This window comes from Saimiri boliviensis, chromosome 6 (assembly GCF_048565385.1).
Source record: "Saimiri boliviensis isolate mSaiBol1 chromosome 6, mSaiBol1.pri, whole genome shotgun sequence".
Classification (NCBI taxonomy): Eukaryota; Metazoa; Chordata; class Mammalia; order Primates; family Cebidae; genus Saimiri; species Saimiri boliviensis.
In genome coordinates this window covers 77,484,854-77,502,212 of record NC_133454.1, presented here as the reverse complement: position 1 = coordinate 77,502,212, position 17,359 = coordinate 77,484,854, and the positions used below count along the sequence as shown (strand labels likewise).

Below are 17,359 nucleotides of genomic sequence, written 5' to 3'. Positions count from 1 at the left end.
TTTGAAAAAATAAGGGTAATAAAAACACCTCATAAAATTGTTATAAGGATTAAATGTGTATAAACTGTTAAGCATAGTTGTTGTCATAAAGCGACTCTGAATGAATGCTGGTTCTAATTATCATGGTGGTGGTAAACCCGCTTTCTCAAAAGAGGGGCTTCAGGGGTTGAGATAGGAGATTCTAAAATTAGGATTAGCAAGAGAATTAGGGAAAAATTGAATCTTTGGGTTGAAAATACCTATGTTCTACCACTGTCTCGCTATACCATAAGGAACCACTCAAGAGACAACTCTTTGAGATATCAATGGTGAGAGATTATTTCTTATCTGAGAATCATCCAAACATCTTTTTTTTTTTTTTTTTTTTTTTGAGATGGAGTTTCATTCTTGTTGCCCAGGCTGGAGTACGGTGGAGTGATCTTGACTCACTGCACCCTCCGCCTCCCAGGTTCAAGCTATTCTCCTGTCTCAGCTTCCTGAGTAACTGGAATTACAGGCACCCAGTATCACACCCAGCTAATTTTTGTATTTTTAGTAGAGATGGTGTTTCACCATGTTGGCCAGGCTGGTCTTGAACTCCTGACCTCAGGTGATCTGCCTATCTAGGCCTCCCAAAGTACTGAGATTACAGGCATGAGCCACCACGCATGGCCTACATCTTTTTAAATTTGTGTATCTTCATAAAACCTTCAAGCCACCTATTATCTTAGTTTTTCTCTGATAATTGTATATATGTGTTTACATTTTTTATTATTTAACATTCAACTTTACATCAAGTTCTACCTCATATTCCCCTAAGGTACTTAATGGTACATCTTATAAATACCAAAACAAAATTCTTATCAATAAACACATATTGAATAGGTAAAGCTAAGGCTAGTATTTTACATCTGAAGTTTAGTATTGAATATTTCTTAATCATAAATATCATAGTAAACTTGTAACCAGTATTTATTTGTAAGACAATTTGTTATATTGTGCTCTCTAATAATTATTCAACAAAGGTCATAGAACTGTGAACAAACACTTACAGACAACAGAATAAATTGATCACTTGAGAATTGACAGAATCTTGAAAGATGAGTTGTTTTTGTATGTGAATTGAACTGCTCAATATCCACTACAGAAAATGATGATGTTCCATAAGGCTTTTAAATTCACATTTGAATCTCTAGAGTCTTTTCCTCAAGGGAAAACAAAAATAAAATATAGCTATATAACCATCATGGGTTTTGTTACTCAAAGATGAATGAGTTCTCATTTCAAGAGGTAAGAATTTAGCTTTTGTTAATGAATTTGATGTATTGATTCTCATTCACCATTTGAGAACACTTTATTCTCTAAAGTTATATCTGTACTCATAAGCCATAGGGCAGAAACAGGGCAAATATATTCAAGCACTCAGCTAGTGAAAAACTTTGACTAAATTTCTCTGTTTCCACCATCAGTTTCATGTGAATAAACAGGAATAATCCAGTTATCAGGATTCCTTGTTCATTTATCCATAAGACAGAAGCCCTTATAGACTTTCAACACTATTCAAACTTTGCACTGTGCCATATGCTAATAAACTCACTACTTTCAAGATATTTTGGGTACTTAATGATAAAGTAATAAAATTTATAAAGTTATAAAGATTTTAATTAACTATTTCAAAATGTAAAGCTATCATAAATATTTGCAGAAAGACTTACTTTGTTTATAGGTCTGAATGCTGTTAGCTTCAAGGCAACAACATATTAGACAAAGCTTGGCATATAAAATTAGAAAATTTGGAGATGAGGGTCAACATGGCCACTAGTTGGGTGGCCTTCTTCAATTTTTAGGTTATACTTTATCCAGCTGTATATTGTGTTGAAAATAATATTATTTTATTCTGTGCAACTCCAATTAGAAAACACTGCTACAGTAAAAGCTATTTGATATGTTCAAATAAATGTTTTTATGTATTGAATATCAATCATACTTTTTGTATAGTTATTACATTGATATTTCAATCTACTTGAAAAATAAAATAATATATTCCATTATTTTAAAAATATTTACTAAATTTATGTGACCTAATTCATAACCCTAATTAGAAATTACTTTCTGATAAGAGTTAAAAATAAATTGACTTTTCCTTTTTAAAAAATTGACTTATTTTACTGATACATATTGTGAAATATGTAAGTAACCAAGTGTCTCTCTTACATATTAGCTGTGAGAAGGCATAAAGGATAAAATGTTATCCACTCACTTCCAGGATAACATACAACTATAGTTACTATACAACAAATAAATAATATACTGTGATATTGAATGCCACGGTATATTATTTATTTGTGGTATAGTTACTAAAAAAATGGATAGTCATACTTCCGAGAGTTCATATTCTAACTCCACCATTTGGTATGTAACCTTGAAAACATTATATAACCTCTTTGAAATTCAGTTTATGCATCTATAAAATAATGATGAGATGAATGCTATTTTATGGAAAGTGAAGCAGACAAAATTCCTAGCCCTCTGCTTATCATTTAGTAAACATATAATAAATGTTAGCTGTTACTCAAGTCTAATAAACAAAACTCTATGTGTATATATATTTTTATATACGTAACAGTCCTTTTTGTTATTCTCAACTGTCTTATATTTTTATTCTTTGGGTTTAAAGACATTTTAAGTGCATTTTTGGAAACAATATAAAATAGTAAGAAAAAGTCATTATTTGGAAGAAGTTTTCTGGTGTTTGTGCTAAAAATAATTTTAAAAACAGACTCATTATTTGATGTGAAAAATGTACTGATGCTTGAATGTCTTCATAATGACTTCCAATGAAAATGAAACCAACAAGTTTTTATTTCTTTAATGTGCCATTCTCATCACAGATTCATTTTGGCAGCAGCTACTTTGTCTCATGGACTCCCTGGAGGATGGGAATCACACTGCTGTGACAGAGTTCATCTTACTGGGCTTAACAGATGATCCAATCCTCCGAGTCATCCTCTTCATGATCATCCTATGCATCTACCTGGTGACCATATCTGGCAATCTCAGCACAATCATTCTTATCAGAATCTCTTCTCAGCTCCATCATCCTATGTACTTTTTTTCTGAGCCATTTGGCTTTTGCTGACATGGGCTATTCATCTTCTGTCACACCCAACGTGCTTGTAAACTTCCTGGTGGAGAGAAATACAATCTCTTACTTTGGATGTGCTATCCAGCTTAGTTCAGCATTTTTCTTTGGGAGAGTCGAATGCTTCCTTCTTGCTGCCATGGCCTATGACCGCTTTGTGGCAATTTGCAACCCACTGCTTTATTCAAACAAAATGTCCACACAAGTCTGTGTCCAGCTACTCATAGTGGCTTATATCGGTGGCTTTCTTAATGCTTCCTCCTCTACCTTTTCCTTCCTTTCTTTATTCTTCTGTGGATCAAATCAAGTCAATCATTTTTTCTGTGATTTTACTCCTTTACTTGAACTCTCCTGTTCCGATACCAATATTCCTGCAGTCATTCCCTCATTTTCTGCTGGCTCCATCATTGTGGTCACTGTGTGCATCATAGCCGTCTCCTACATCTACATCCTCATCACCATCCTGAAGATGTGTTCCACCGAGGGGCGCCACAAAGCCTTCTCCACCTGCACCTCCCACCTCACAGCGGTCACTCTGTTCTATGGGACCATTACTTTCATTTATGTGATGCCCAAGTCCAGCTACTCAACTGACCAGAACAAGGTGGTATCTGTATTCTACATGGTGGTGATTCCCATGTTGAACCCCCTGATCTACAGCCTCAGGAACAAGGAGATTAAAGGGGCTCTGAGGAGAGAGCTTAAAATATTTTCTAGTGATGTCTGTTCTTTTAATAATGGTTGATGCAGCAATGTTCCATAAATAAAATAATAAAAAGAAATTGAATGTCCGAAATATAGCTAGTCATATATTATTACCAGCATGGAGCTTTTGTTAGTAGTGGGTGAATTTTCAGCTACCAAATAGTAAATCAGAGGCACATATTAAATTACCTCTATAAAATTAAGTTAAATTTTAATTAAAAATCAAGCATTTTTATATTTTAAAAATACACAATCTACTGAAAATTCTTTTTAAGTTATATTTTTTGAAAGAAGTTATCTGTTGTAATTTGACTTGAAGACATGAACTAAAGAGACAAGTCATCTACTCCCTACACACCTAACAGATACTGTTGATACAGGGGTAAGAAAACTTTAGTAAACACTTTTGTTTATAAATGGGGAATACAGGAGTCACACAGCAATCACTGTCCCATAACATTTACAAAATTCAACTGGATACAAATTGCTATTTTTTTGATCATGGCCCAGACATGCTCCCTGTTAAATAGGTTCTTTCTCTCTTGGCTCTGCCCTCTGGGCTTTTGGTTCTATCCTCTGAATCATCCTTCCTTTTCCAGAAAGTAAAATAAAATACGTTATAGCTGAATAGTCTGGATAACTGAAGAGAATTTAATAAAGAGACTGTAAAATTGTGGGCAGAGCTTAGGAAAGGCTTCAAAGGTAATGCCATACCTCTGGGATCGTGATCTGCTGAAAACCTGGAAGGGCAAAAGGTGTGGGCAGTTACTAGAACCTGGAGAGCTGTAATGAGAGGACTACCTGTCAGGAGCTATGGCATTTGGTGGAGGGTCACAGACAACCCAGGTGACCCAGAAGCAGAAGAGTCAAAGTACCTAAGCCTCAGTCTCCTCTGCCAGTGTCTCCCAGAAATCAGAGACAAGGGAGTCTGTTGATGCAGTCCACATAGGTCAGTCTCTGGGATTATATCAAGGTGGAAATGGGTAGAACACTGTGGGCTTCTCCAACCACAGTGGAATGAAACTAGAAATTAATTCAAGAGGAATTTTGGAAACTATACAAATACATGGAAATTAAGCAATATGCTTCTGAGTGATCAGTGGGTCAATGAAGAAATTAAGAAAGAAATTGAGAAATTTCTTGAAACAAATGATAATGGAAACATAGCACACCAAAATTTATGAGATATAGCAAAAGCACTATTAAGAAGGAAGTTTATGGCTGTAAGTGCCTACATCAAAAAGAGAAAAAAGCTTCAAATAAACAATCTAGCAATTACTCTTAAGGAACTAGAAAAGGAAGAGCAAACCAAATGGTAAATTAGTAGAAGAAAAGAAATAATAATAATTAAAACAGAAATAAATGAAATAGAAATGAAGAAAACACCACAAACGATCAACAAAATGAAAAGTTTGTTTTTTGAAAAGTTAACTGCAGCCTCAACCTCCTGGCTTCCAGTGATCTTCCTGCGTCAGCCTCCTGAGTAGCGGGGACTACAGGCATACATCACCATATTGGGTTGATTTTCAAATTTTTTGTAGAGATGAGGTTTTACCATGTTGTCTAGGCACGTCTCAAACTCCCGGTCTCGAGCAATTTGCCCACCCTGGTCTCCTAATGTTTCTTTTAATAGGTACAATGTCTCACTCTGTCACCCAGGCTGGAGTGCAGTGCTACAGTCACAGCTCACTGCAGCTTTGAGCTCCAGGGCTCAAGTGATGTTCCTGCTTCAGCTTTGCAAGTAGCTGGGACCACAGGTGTGCATGACTAACTAACACCACACCATGCCTGACTAACGAAATGTGATACTCCATGCAATGGAGTATTATTCAACCTTTAAAAGAATAAAATTCTGATGCATGTTACAAAATGGATAAATCCTAAAAACATTATGTTAAGTTGAAGAAGCCAGTCACAAAAGACCACCTGTTATAAGATCCCATTCATATAAAATGTCCACAATAGGAAAATCCATAGGCATGGGAAGATTTCATATTTGCCAGGGGCTGACAGGAGGTTGGAGTTGAAAGACAGGAAGCGACTGCTAATGGATACAGGGCTTTTTGGAGTGATACAAATGTTCTTAAATTACATAGTGGTGATGATTGCACAAGCGTGAATAAACTAAGTACCACTGAATTATATAAAAGGCAAAAAAAAAAAAAGAAATAAATAAAAAAGAAAATGTGGTACATATACACAGTGGAGTACTATTCCGCCACAGAAAAGAATGAGATCCTGTCATTTGCAACAACATGAATAGAACTGGAGATCACTATGTTAAGTGAAATTATCCAGGCACAGAAAGAGGAAGCATTGCATGTTCTCACTTATTTGTGGGAGTTAAAAAACAAAACAATTGAACTCATGGAGATAAGAGAATAGAAGGATGATTACCAGAGGCTGGGAGGAGTAGTGGAGGGTGGCTGGTGGGGAGGTGGGGATGGTTAATGGGTACAAAAAATAGAAACGATGAATAAGACATACTATTTAATAGCACAAAAAGGTGACTATATAGTCAATGATTAACTTAATTGTACATTTTAAAATAATGAGTCCAATTGGATTGTTTGTAACACAAAAGATAAATGCTTGAGGGAATGGATACCCGATTCTCCATATAATTATTTCTTATGTAGCCTGTAAATATATGCACTTAATATTTACCCCACAAAATTAAAAAACTAAAAAGAAACTATTCTCCAATGTACTCAAGGAGATATGTACAAGGTTGTTTATAATGGTGTTGAAAGCTCATCGGAAGACCTCCCTTGATTTTTACTCTCTCTAGTCCAACACTATTATATCTACTTCTGTCCCTTCGTTTCTATTCTTAGTAAATGAGATCTCTATTCACTTAACCAGGCCATAAAATGTGGACTAATCCTTAATTCTTTTTATTCACACTTGCTCCTTTTCCTGAGTTAAAGGATCACATCCTATTTAAAATAATTTAAATGGAGGGTTAGAGAGTGACTAGGTATATAATGGGAGTAGACAACTGGAAAAGTGGCTATATTTGTGTAATAAATAAATATCCTGCATATTTTGCAGATGTTTCCAATATTCATATTCTACACACACAGACACATTTCAATCCTAACGAACTGCTTGAAACCATAAGAAACCAAGTATTATTTTTTTAGGGACTGAGTATTAATTACATGAACCGAAGAGTTGGGGACACAGAAATTTTAGTGACTAACATAGAGTGAACTAGGAAATTAGATTTAACTAACAGATCAGCATTATAAAAAATGTTCCCTTGGCTATGAATGAAATACATGATACAAGGATAGGGGAAGATATCTTAGACATATCAACTCTCACAGTTACTTTAATTTGAGGATAAAGTTATTTTTCAGAATAATTTATTTTTTCTTCAAGATAGTCAATTTGTAAGGAGTTGAACATACAATAAGAAAAACCATATGCTTAGTCAACCACCCTATTATGTTTTACCCTTTATAGGTATACATTATTGATGTCACATGTGAATTATCTCAGTGGACTGTCATATGATAGGTTTTACTAGAATTGAGTATGAATTCTCAAGTTCTGACATCTGAACTAGGCATTGGACATGAATAAGAATATTTTTGTTTAGAAAGAGACCCAAACCAGAAACGAAGTTTCTATTTCAAAAAACATAGATATATGAAAGATAGAAATAAAATTAGAGAAGGACACAAGTGCTCGTATAGCATGTGAAGAAAAGCAGTATGTGAAAATATGGCCTTCTGTCAGTTTCTAGCTCTGCCCCTTGTGGTGTATGGCACCTTAAGCAAGTTATATATAGTCTTGGATCTTTAGTTCCATTACTTTGCAAAGAGAATATTACTATACACTTCACAATCGTCTTGTTTTAAATTATGTCATGTATATAAAAACGCCAAGCTCTGTTTAGCAACAACCAGTTGCTTAATAATTGAGTTTCCTTGATGTAACTGACTTAAATCCCAGTTACTTAACTACTGAAAATTTCCTTGATGAAACTGACAAATATTTCTGTATCTGTGACCCTGGACAAATATTGTCCATTGATGCATACTTCACCAATAGGTAGGGAATCTAGGCAATTTTCACTATGCAATAAAACTATGTTTATGCCAGGTTTGATACACTTGGGATATATCACCTTAAGTATATTACCTGTTTGGGGAAATTACACTGACATTTCATAGGGATTGAAAATCGCATGTACACATAATTATGTAAAAGTGTGTGTCTGAAGTATTCTTTAAATTCTCAGGGTTTCCATTTATCCTTTCATGTCATGATTCCAAAAAGGAATCACTACTTTTGGCTGTCATTTTAGTTTATAAAAAATTGTTTTAAATCTATATGTATCTTGTTGAGAAGCTCACTGTGACTAATAAATGGTCCATGAGAAAGGCTTTAATGAGTAAAAAATTACCCAAATTCCATCAGAGAATAAATTGTTTCTAACACATCCCACATTAACATTTTATTCATATTACTTGAACGGGACCTGTAATATTTTTAAATTTTTCCTTAAATTACTTGTTTTTAAGGAAATTTTATCTTTTAGATTTGACAGAAGAAATAGTATGTCTGAAGTTTGCTCAAAGCAGGCAAATGCTGAGTAAAGGAATGTGTGGAGGTGTAGATTTTATATATAATCGTATGTATTTTTAAATGACAAAAATAAAATTATTTAAAAAGATCTGAAAATGTAAAAGAGTTATGCAAGAATATTCTTTAGATAACTTATCTTACTACTATGAACATTTGAAAGTGCCTGAATGTCCATTGAATTTAATATGTTAACTTCAAAGTATGCAATACTATGGAACTATTAAAAGAATGAAATTGATTTATATGTATTCCAAAAAATATTAAGAAAAAAATCAAGTTACAGAAAGTATAAATGGTATGTGTAATAAATATTTTTGTTAAGGAACAATGTGGCTGCTTTTAACAGCAAAATATGTATTTCTGTTTTAAACAATAGCAAAATATCTGTATTGCTATTTCAAAATTATTTTAACTTGCATATTCATTAACTAGTTCCCTTTAATGCCTGCCTGTTCTTGTCTTATAAAACTTGTTTTTATGAACATAGTAATCTCTCTTATCTCTTTAAAAGCTTTAATTATAATTTATATTGTGAATATTTTTTCTTGAGCATAAGTTCTATTTTGTTTCCCTCTTATGAATTGCTGTTTTTAAAGTGTTGTGTGACTATCAATTTTGAGCTCATCTTTGCTGCTATTTTCTGCTCTAATGCCAACAACCTCTGCTTGTAGGGGGAAATGTAGAAGCATCAATTTTCTTATAGATTTTAGCTAAAGTTGGAGAAGGGCAGGACATACAGTCAGTAAGTGTGCTACTGTCTAGTCTTCTGTGTTTGATTCCTTTCCTCCAGAGTACTGATGAGGCTTGGATAACATAATCCTGTCATAGATGCTTGGTCATTAGGAGGAGATGTGATGTAAGAGCTTGGTAAGCACTTTGGAGGACAAACGGGGAGGATTGATCGAAGCCAGCAGTTCAAGATCAGCCTGGGCAACATAGCAAGACTACATTTCTACAATAAAAATAATAACAATAAATAAAAACAGAGCTTGGTAAAGCAGTCTAGCTGCTCCCACTGAAGCACCAGAGCTAAACCATTTGTTGGTTGCCCTGATGTCCTTTCAGCTTCTGAAACACTTGTTAGTGAACATTCCTGGTGCTGGGCCCACTGGTTTTTGACATTATCCTTTTATTGGCACACATATACATTCTGTATATATTTTTATTTCTTCTGATTGTACATCTCTGAGTTTTAAAGATACTGCTCCTTGATTTGGGAAAACAACTTACTTATTTATCATTTAAAACATGTATCTATTTTTAAAATATATATGCATAGTTTGTGTATATATGTGTGTTTCTATAATTGTTTGTTGTAAGCTTGTGTATATTGATACACAAAATAATAAGATAATATAATGTTCCAACACTATATATAATTTCTTAGGTTTGTTGCAGTGTTGAAGGTTATTGCATGTGGTCTATCCTCTTAAACCTGAAGTCTTTCATAAATTGATGTATATTACAAAATATTTACATAATTATAAAGAAAAAACATTGAAAGAGAAACACATTTATAATACTATTTTCCTTCCACAAGAGTTGATTTACAATTGGTTAGAAATGCAGAGACAATATATTCCTACTTTATAAATCTCTGTGTAGAATAAACATGTACCTCCAAAAATTTCTCAATGTCTCCTCAGATTTTTAATTTATTTTTAAATAAAGTTTGTTAATTTACATTATAGAAGAACATAAAACATTTCTGATAGTTTTAAAAATGTACTGCTGTAAAATTGTGCATAAGATTAAATAAAAATTAACCTACTTCTATGTCATGTCAGTCATTTACATAGTTCGTTTTCTTTCATCCTTTTTAATCATGTTGACCAAAGCTTTTTCTATTTGTCTAATAGAGTAGCTTTTATCAGAATGATACTCCTGCCAAGAATACATACGTGCTTGCTAAAATTAAACACAAAAACTCTTTTAAGGCATTAGAAAGCAACCAAAGCAACAAGGCTTTGGAGGAGCGAAGATCTTAGAAAAAGAGAAAAACAGATTGAGGTGAACTTGAGATCCTCTGTCACATTTCCTCACAGCCTGAGACTGAGAGACAAAGCAGAAAGTAGAGATTCTGAGTTGATAGCCTCATGGGACAAAGTGGATAAAATTTGTTTAATAATACTATGGCTGGAAGAAGAGGAGTAACCAATACCCTAGAGAAATGAATATCAGAGAGATGTAAGGCTTTTTGTTCTAAAGAACTTGTCAATTCTGAAGCTACACAAAGGGAATATTTTAAAAAGCGTCTATGAAGCTAAATAGATAATTAGAGATGTAAGCAATCTTATGAAGCTAAGAATACAAAAGTTAAATTTCAGAGCCTGTCAAAGGGACGTCCTTGTGAAAACGTCAAGTATTCCACTGGGATTCCTTAAAGAATCTCAGTTCAGCAGAGAAGCCAAATCTATTTAAAAAATGAAATAAGCAGTAACCGAAATTGAGAACTCAATAGATGAATTGAACAGCAGATGACATAAAATAAAGGGAGGATTAGTGAACTGTAACAAAGGTCATTAGAAAATATATAGTCAGAAACATGAAGAGAAAATAGAATGTGAGAAAAAGAGCATAAGATATGTGTATAAAACTCTAATATACATGGAATTAGAGTTCCAAAAGGAAAGGATAGGTGATAATAGAAAAAAAAATAGATAAATTTAGAATTTTGAAATAAAGAAATTTGGGGACATTAAAATAAATCCACTCATAGTTTCACAAAACACCACTAAAACCAATTAGGATGAACACAAAGAAAATCATATTTACATTTAGTCAAACAATTAAAAATGAAAGACAAAGAATATTTTAATCTTAAAAGCAATTAAAGGAGAAAAAACACATCACTTTCAAAAGAGTAATAATAAAACTGATAGATGATTTCTGAATAGAATCCATAGAAACCAGAAAACAATATAATTACATCTTATTTCTATTCTTCCAGTAGTCATAACTCTTAAGGTTCTAACACACAGTTTACATTTTCTACTAGTGTCTATAATTAATTTGTTTCTAAATCCTGACTTTAAATTAGATAAGAATCTTAGCATATCTTTACCTACCTCTCATCCTGCTTTTACCTCTGCCCATCTTTTTTTTTTTTTTTTTTTTTTTTTTTGAGACAGAGTTTCGCTCTTGTTACTCAGGCTGGAGTGCAATGGCGCGATCTCGGCTCATCGCAACCTCCGCTTCCTGGGTTCAGGCAATTCTCCTGCCTCAGCCTCCTGAGTAGCTGGGATTACAGGCACGTGCCACCATGCCCAGCTAATTTTTTGTATTTTTAGTAGAGACGGGGTTTCACCATGTTGACCAGGATGGTCTCAATCTCTTGACCTCGTGATCCACCTGCCTTGGCCTCCCAAAATGCTGGGATTACAGGCTTGAGCCACCGCACCCGGCACCTCTGCCCATCTTAATTGTTAAATCATCAGGAAATTATGGGTGGGTTACGGTGGCTCATGGCTGTAATCCCAGTATTTTGGGAGGCCAAGGTGAGTGGATCACCTGGGGTCAGGAGTTCAAGACCAGCCTGGCCAGCATGGTGAGACCCTCCATCTCCACTAAAAATACAAAACTTAGCCGGACATGGTGGCACATGCCTGTAACCGTAGCTACTCGGAAGGCTGAGGCAGAAGAATCACATGAACTCAGAAGGTAGGAGTTGGAGTGAGCTGAAATCGCACCATTGCACTTCAGCCTGGGCAATGAGAGAGAAACTCTGTCTCAAAAAAACCCCCCAAATCGTGAAATTTAGCTACAAATTAATATTTTTGATCAGTAATTATTTAGATTAATAAATTACTTTCGTTTCATTGCTCACTCCTGATTTTTTGTCTTTTCTTTTATTTAAATATCCTTTTATGCCTCTAAGTAAAGTTGTATAATTTTTTCCCAGAAAGCTCTTATGTATTAGATTCTCATGTTATTTATTTATTGTTGCTGTTACAAATAATATCAATAATATCTTTTTTCCTATAGCTATTTGAGATATACTTTACATGAAATGAAATGCACCTACTTTAATTGCACAATTCGGTGAGTTTTGGGAAATGTATGCTGTTATGGAAATGGAATATTTTTGAATTATATTTCCTAACAGTTTATTATTAGTGCATGGAAAAGCAAACAGCTTTATATTTTAGTCCACTATCACTACATGTTCACCTTGCTTACACTGTTCATTAATTCTGGTACTTGGTATTCAGATTATTTTGAGTTTTCTAAAATAACTATATCACCTGTAAATGATGACAGCTTTGTTTCTTCCTTTCCATACCTTATACTTTTGAAAATTAATTTTTTAAAAATCACCTTTACCTTCCTGGAATAAACCTAAGTTGGCCGTCCTGTGTTTTGTCTGCTAGTACGTTGTGGAGATTTTGGCTATGTTTTTGCTCACTCCTGCTTCTTGAACTTCCTGTGTTCCCCTTAGGTTCCATCTCTCTTCATCCAGAAAAGTAAGGTTGTGAGTAATAAAATTTTAGAGTCCTTCAATAATATAAAACATCTTTCTGTGTGTTACTTTTCCACTCCCACTTCCCCATTCTCATTCTTCTCTGGGTCTCCTACTAGACACAGGTTGGAACTTCTCAACTGATTATCAACATATCAACTTAAAACATTATTTTCATCTCTTTGACCTTTTGTGCACATTTTAGGCAGTTTCCGCAGCCGTGCTTCCCAGCTCACTAATAGAATCCTCCCTATGTCCATTGTCATGTTCAACCCGTCCATTGAGGGCTTATTTCTTTATTTCAACAATAACATTTATATTTTCCAGCATCTGAGGGTTGATGTTTATGCATATTTTCTCATATTCCTCTGAGACATTAATTATGTTTATTCTAAAGTGTTTATTCTAATTACCTTAACTCTGTTTCCTTTGGAGTTGGATATTCTGATGATTATATTTGATGTTTCTCCTTCATGATGTTTTTTTCCCTCCATCATTAGCTGTTTCTTGTTGTTTTCTTGACTTTATTTATACCTCTGGTTTTCTATTTGTCTTTAAGGGAATGCTCATAATCTACAGGTCACATTTTGTTAAGCAGGCTTACAACTCAATTTACCTTGAAAGACATTCTGCTTTCAAAGAAAGAAACTTAACATAAATTCCTCAAATTATGGATGTGCTAGTCAACATATAACCTGCTGATGTCGAACTGATTTATTTTTTAAGATTAGCCAAAACATGAAGTTCTACTGTTTGACTTGCATGTAGATTTTTTTTAGCCTGTATGATATAATCCATAGCTAATGATTATAACTTCTGTATTGTACCCTCCAATGAAAAGAGAACAACTCCAGTATAAGGAATCTCTCTCTCTCTCTTTTTAGATTATTCTATAAAAACCTTTCACCTACTGACAGACTTCAGAACACCTCCAACTTTGTTGGTGTGTCTTCCTGGGTCAATCCTCACATTTGAGGTTCAATAAACCTTTATAAATTTTTTTCTGTCTTGATAGCCTCAATTTTGGTCAACAGTGCCATAAACTCTCACCACCAGGAATGTTCTCAGCCACCTCCAGTGCCCCTGAGAGAGTTAACAGAAAGTACTGTCAGGTAGAGAATCCCAGGAGCTGGGTTTCTGAACCTGTCTGCTTCTCATTCTCCCTGAAGTTTCCAGCCACCTGGAATTGCCTTGCCCCATGGGCCCAAATATCCCCTCACATCTCCCTCCCAGGGGATGTGGGAGTGACTGCTTCTTGCTTGGAATAAATTGGGGTGGGTCTACTCCAGAACGTTTCCAGCAGAATAGAGATGGGAGTACTCCAGAAAGAAGTTTACTTATACCCAGGAATTTCGAATACTGGGGAAAGGAAGAGAGAGTAGCAAATAAACAAACTTAGGCAAAAGTGAGCTGGACAGAAATGATAGGGAATAGAAGGGAAATCAGGTAGGGATTTGCCTGAGTCAGTCTCTGCACAAGCAAAAAATTTCACACACAGGCATGAAGAAAATAGGGGAAAGGAAGTTGTACAGGAGTCTGTCTGGAAGAGATATAATCAGCCCCCAAATTCTTGGTGAAAACTTGATGTGTTATGCTTCAGCCTCTGTAGTTTGTCTCCAAGATACTAGTTTTTATAAAAACAAAATTATCATAGTATGACAGAGAAAGAAGGTTAGCAGGAGAGGTAGGTGAGTGAGAAAGTCAGAAAAAAAGGAGGAGTTTAGAACAATAAAGAAAAGGTATCTCTTACAAGTATAAAGTGGAGAAGGAGGCTAGTTAAGACAAATGGAGAAAGCGTATCTTTTTTTCTTTCTTTTGTGTCAGTTTTGAAGCTAGTGATTGGTGGGAGCCAAAAAAAAAAAAAGAAAGAAAAAATTGGACCAAATCCTCTTGTCTGCCAGAGAAAAATAAAAAACACACAGAAAAAGTGACAAGGACTTAGACGACATGATAGCACTATAGAAAGGGTAGGGGATCAATTTAAAAAAACCATAAATTGAAATCAAGATTCCAACACTTACTAATAGTGTAGCCTTGGGCAAGTCCATCAAGTCATTAGATCCCTGTATTTCTCATATGTACAATATAGATAACAGCAGATGAGGTCATTCTTTGGTAGTTAGTGGAATGATATCCATGGGGACTGTTTAGACTGTTATGTGTTACATGACTTCATAATAACACTATAAAAATTAATCATCTTTGTAAGATGCATGGAACCAAGACTAATGACCATTCATTAGCCTTTGGAATGATTAATAGAGAAAAATAATCGCTGGATATGATGGCTCATGCCTATAATCCCAGAACTTTAGGAGCCTGAGGCAGGAGAATCACTTGAGCCCAAGAGTTCAAGGCTGCCACCATTGAACTCTAGCCTGGGTGACAAAGACCCTGTCTTAAAAAGAAAAAAAAAGAAAAAGAAAAATAAGCAGGCATTTATCATAACTCTTATACCAAATATAATGTGAGGTACTTAAATTACTGATGAAAGGAAAATTTTTATAAAATATTTCCTGTTGATAAATGAAGAAGGAATGACAAAATTAGAATACCATCATTTTGTACACCTGAATGAAATAGTGGATCTAAGCAAGGACAATCAAGGGCAGTTTAAAATTACTAAGTGAAAAAATATAAGGGACTTTATACTGAATGAAGCAGGCTGAGATCTGAGCCTACTGATTTACTTTAAAAACATGGAAAGGACAGCCAGACATTCTGTGTCCATGGTATGATGCAATAGGAAGTATATGACCCTGCTATAAAATTTCTTGCCAAAAATCTAACCTGACTCTGATAAAGACCCTATTTAGATCTACCTGTCAGTTTATAAACTACACAGGGTTATAGGAACTCATTAAAGTAACAGCTCTGTAATCAGCAAAACAGAGAATGTAGAAAATGCTAAAAGACTAAATAACCAATTCGTTCAACAAAAATAATTGCACAAACAAGAGACAAGAAAGTTATGGCTTTAAGAAAAACATAAGATATAACAACTATATTAAACAGGTAGACCTTGTTTAGATTTTTTAAAACTCAAACAATTGTAACAATTGTAAGAGAACTGGAGAATTCAAGCATTGAATATTTGATATTAAAGAATTATAAATGTTTATGTAATAATGCTATTATTATGTATTTATTATTCTTTATCGTTAAGAGATATATACTGAATTACTTGCAGATAAAATAATACTCAAGACTTGTTTCAAAATAAGACTGTAGAGTGGTGGGAGTGCTGTAAAAGAAATAAAATGACTAAAAATACAAAAGAATTAGCCAGGCATGGTGGTGCATGCCTGTAATCCCAGCTATTTGCAAGGCTGAGGCAGGAGACTTGCTTGGACCTGGGAGGCAGAGGTTACAGTGAGCTGAGATTGCAATACTGCACTCCAGCCTAGGCAATAGAGCGAGACTCTGTCTCAAATAAAATAATAAAATAAAATAAAATAAAATAAAATAAATAAAAATAAAATGGACCACCCATCTCAGTCTCCCAAAGTGCTGGGGTTACAGGCATGAGCCACTGTGCCCGGCCTAGCTTTGTTCTTTTAACTTAGGATTGCTTTGGCTGTTTGGTCTATTTTTGTTCCCTATTAATTTTAGAATAGTTTTTTCTAATTCTATGCAGAATGATGTTGCTAGTTTCATAACGAAAGCACTGAATCTCTAAATTGTTTTAAGCAGTATGGCCATTTTACAATGTGTAGTCTTCCTGTCCATGAGCTTGAAATGTTTTTCCATTTGTTTGTTTGTTTCTCTAATTTTTTTCAGCAGTGTTTTGTAATTCTTGTAGAGAACTTTGACCTCCCTGGTTAGTTGTATTCCTAGGAATTTTATTTTTTTGATGTCTATTGTGAATGGGATTGTGTTACTGATTTAGCCCTCAGCTTGGACATTATTGGTATATAGGAATTCTACTGATTTTTGTACACTGATTTTGTATCCTGACATTTTACTGAAGTTGTTTATCAGATCTATTTCTATGAGCCTTTGGGCAGAGACTGTGGGGTTTTCTAAACATAGAATCATATCATCTGTGAAGAGAGTTTTACTCTTAGGATAAATTTTGATGCTTTCTCAACCTGGGGATTTACAGACAGGGAAACAATAAAATTTGAACCCCAAATCCATATTTGGTACACGACTTTGGTCCAAAATTCCCAAGAGAGAGTTTTTCCCTTTTAAAAGATTTAATAGTTTCATGGATGAAAAATTGATTTTACACTACCATGCCAAACAACACTTTAATATATTCCTCTCTGCAAATAACTACAATGAACAGTTATTATAGTTCCAATTCAAACTCTGGGAGGTTTAAATAGCTGGACTCACAAAAATGTAGTGTCTTAGAACCTGCTATACCCCCACTGAGAGCAAATATTTTAACAGCAAGGGGGCCACATTTTACCCCCTTAAGAGATGAAAGTACCAAACTCTTAATGACCAGCTTCATGTGGTGAAGAGTG

General features: G+C 34.5%; 1 protein-coding gene across 1 annotated transcript; it reads left to right on the top strand.

Annotated features, from left to right (window-relative positions):
• The first annotated feature begins 2,899 nt into the window (after positions 1-2,899).
• Positions 2,900-3,866, top strand: LOC101038060 (olfactory receptor 5P76-like). The gene is given in 2 exon segments (XM_010337059.3): positions 2,900-3,088; positions 3,090-3,866. Coding segments are annotated over 2 exon segments (966 nt in total).
• The last annotated feature ends 13,493 nt before the right edge of the window (positions 3,867-17,359 follow it).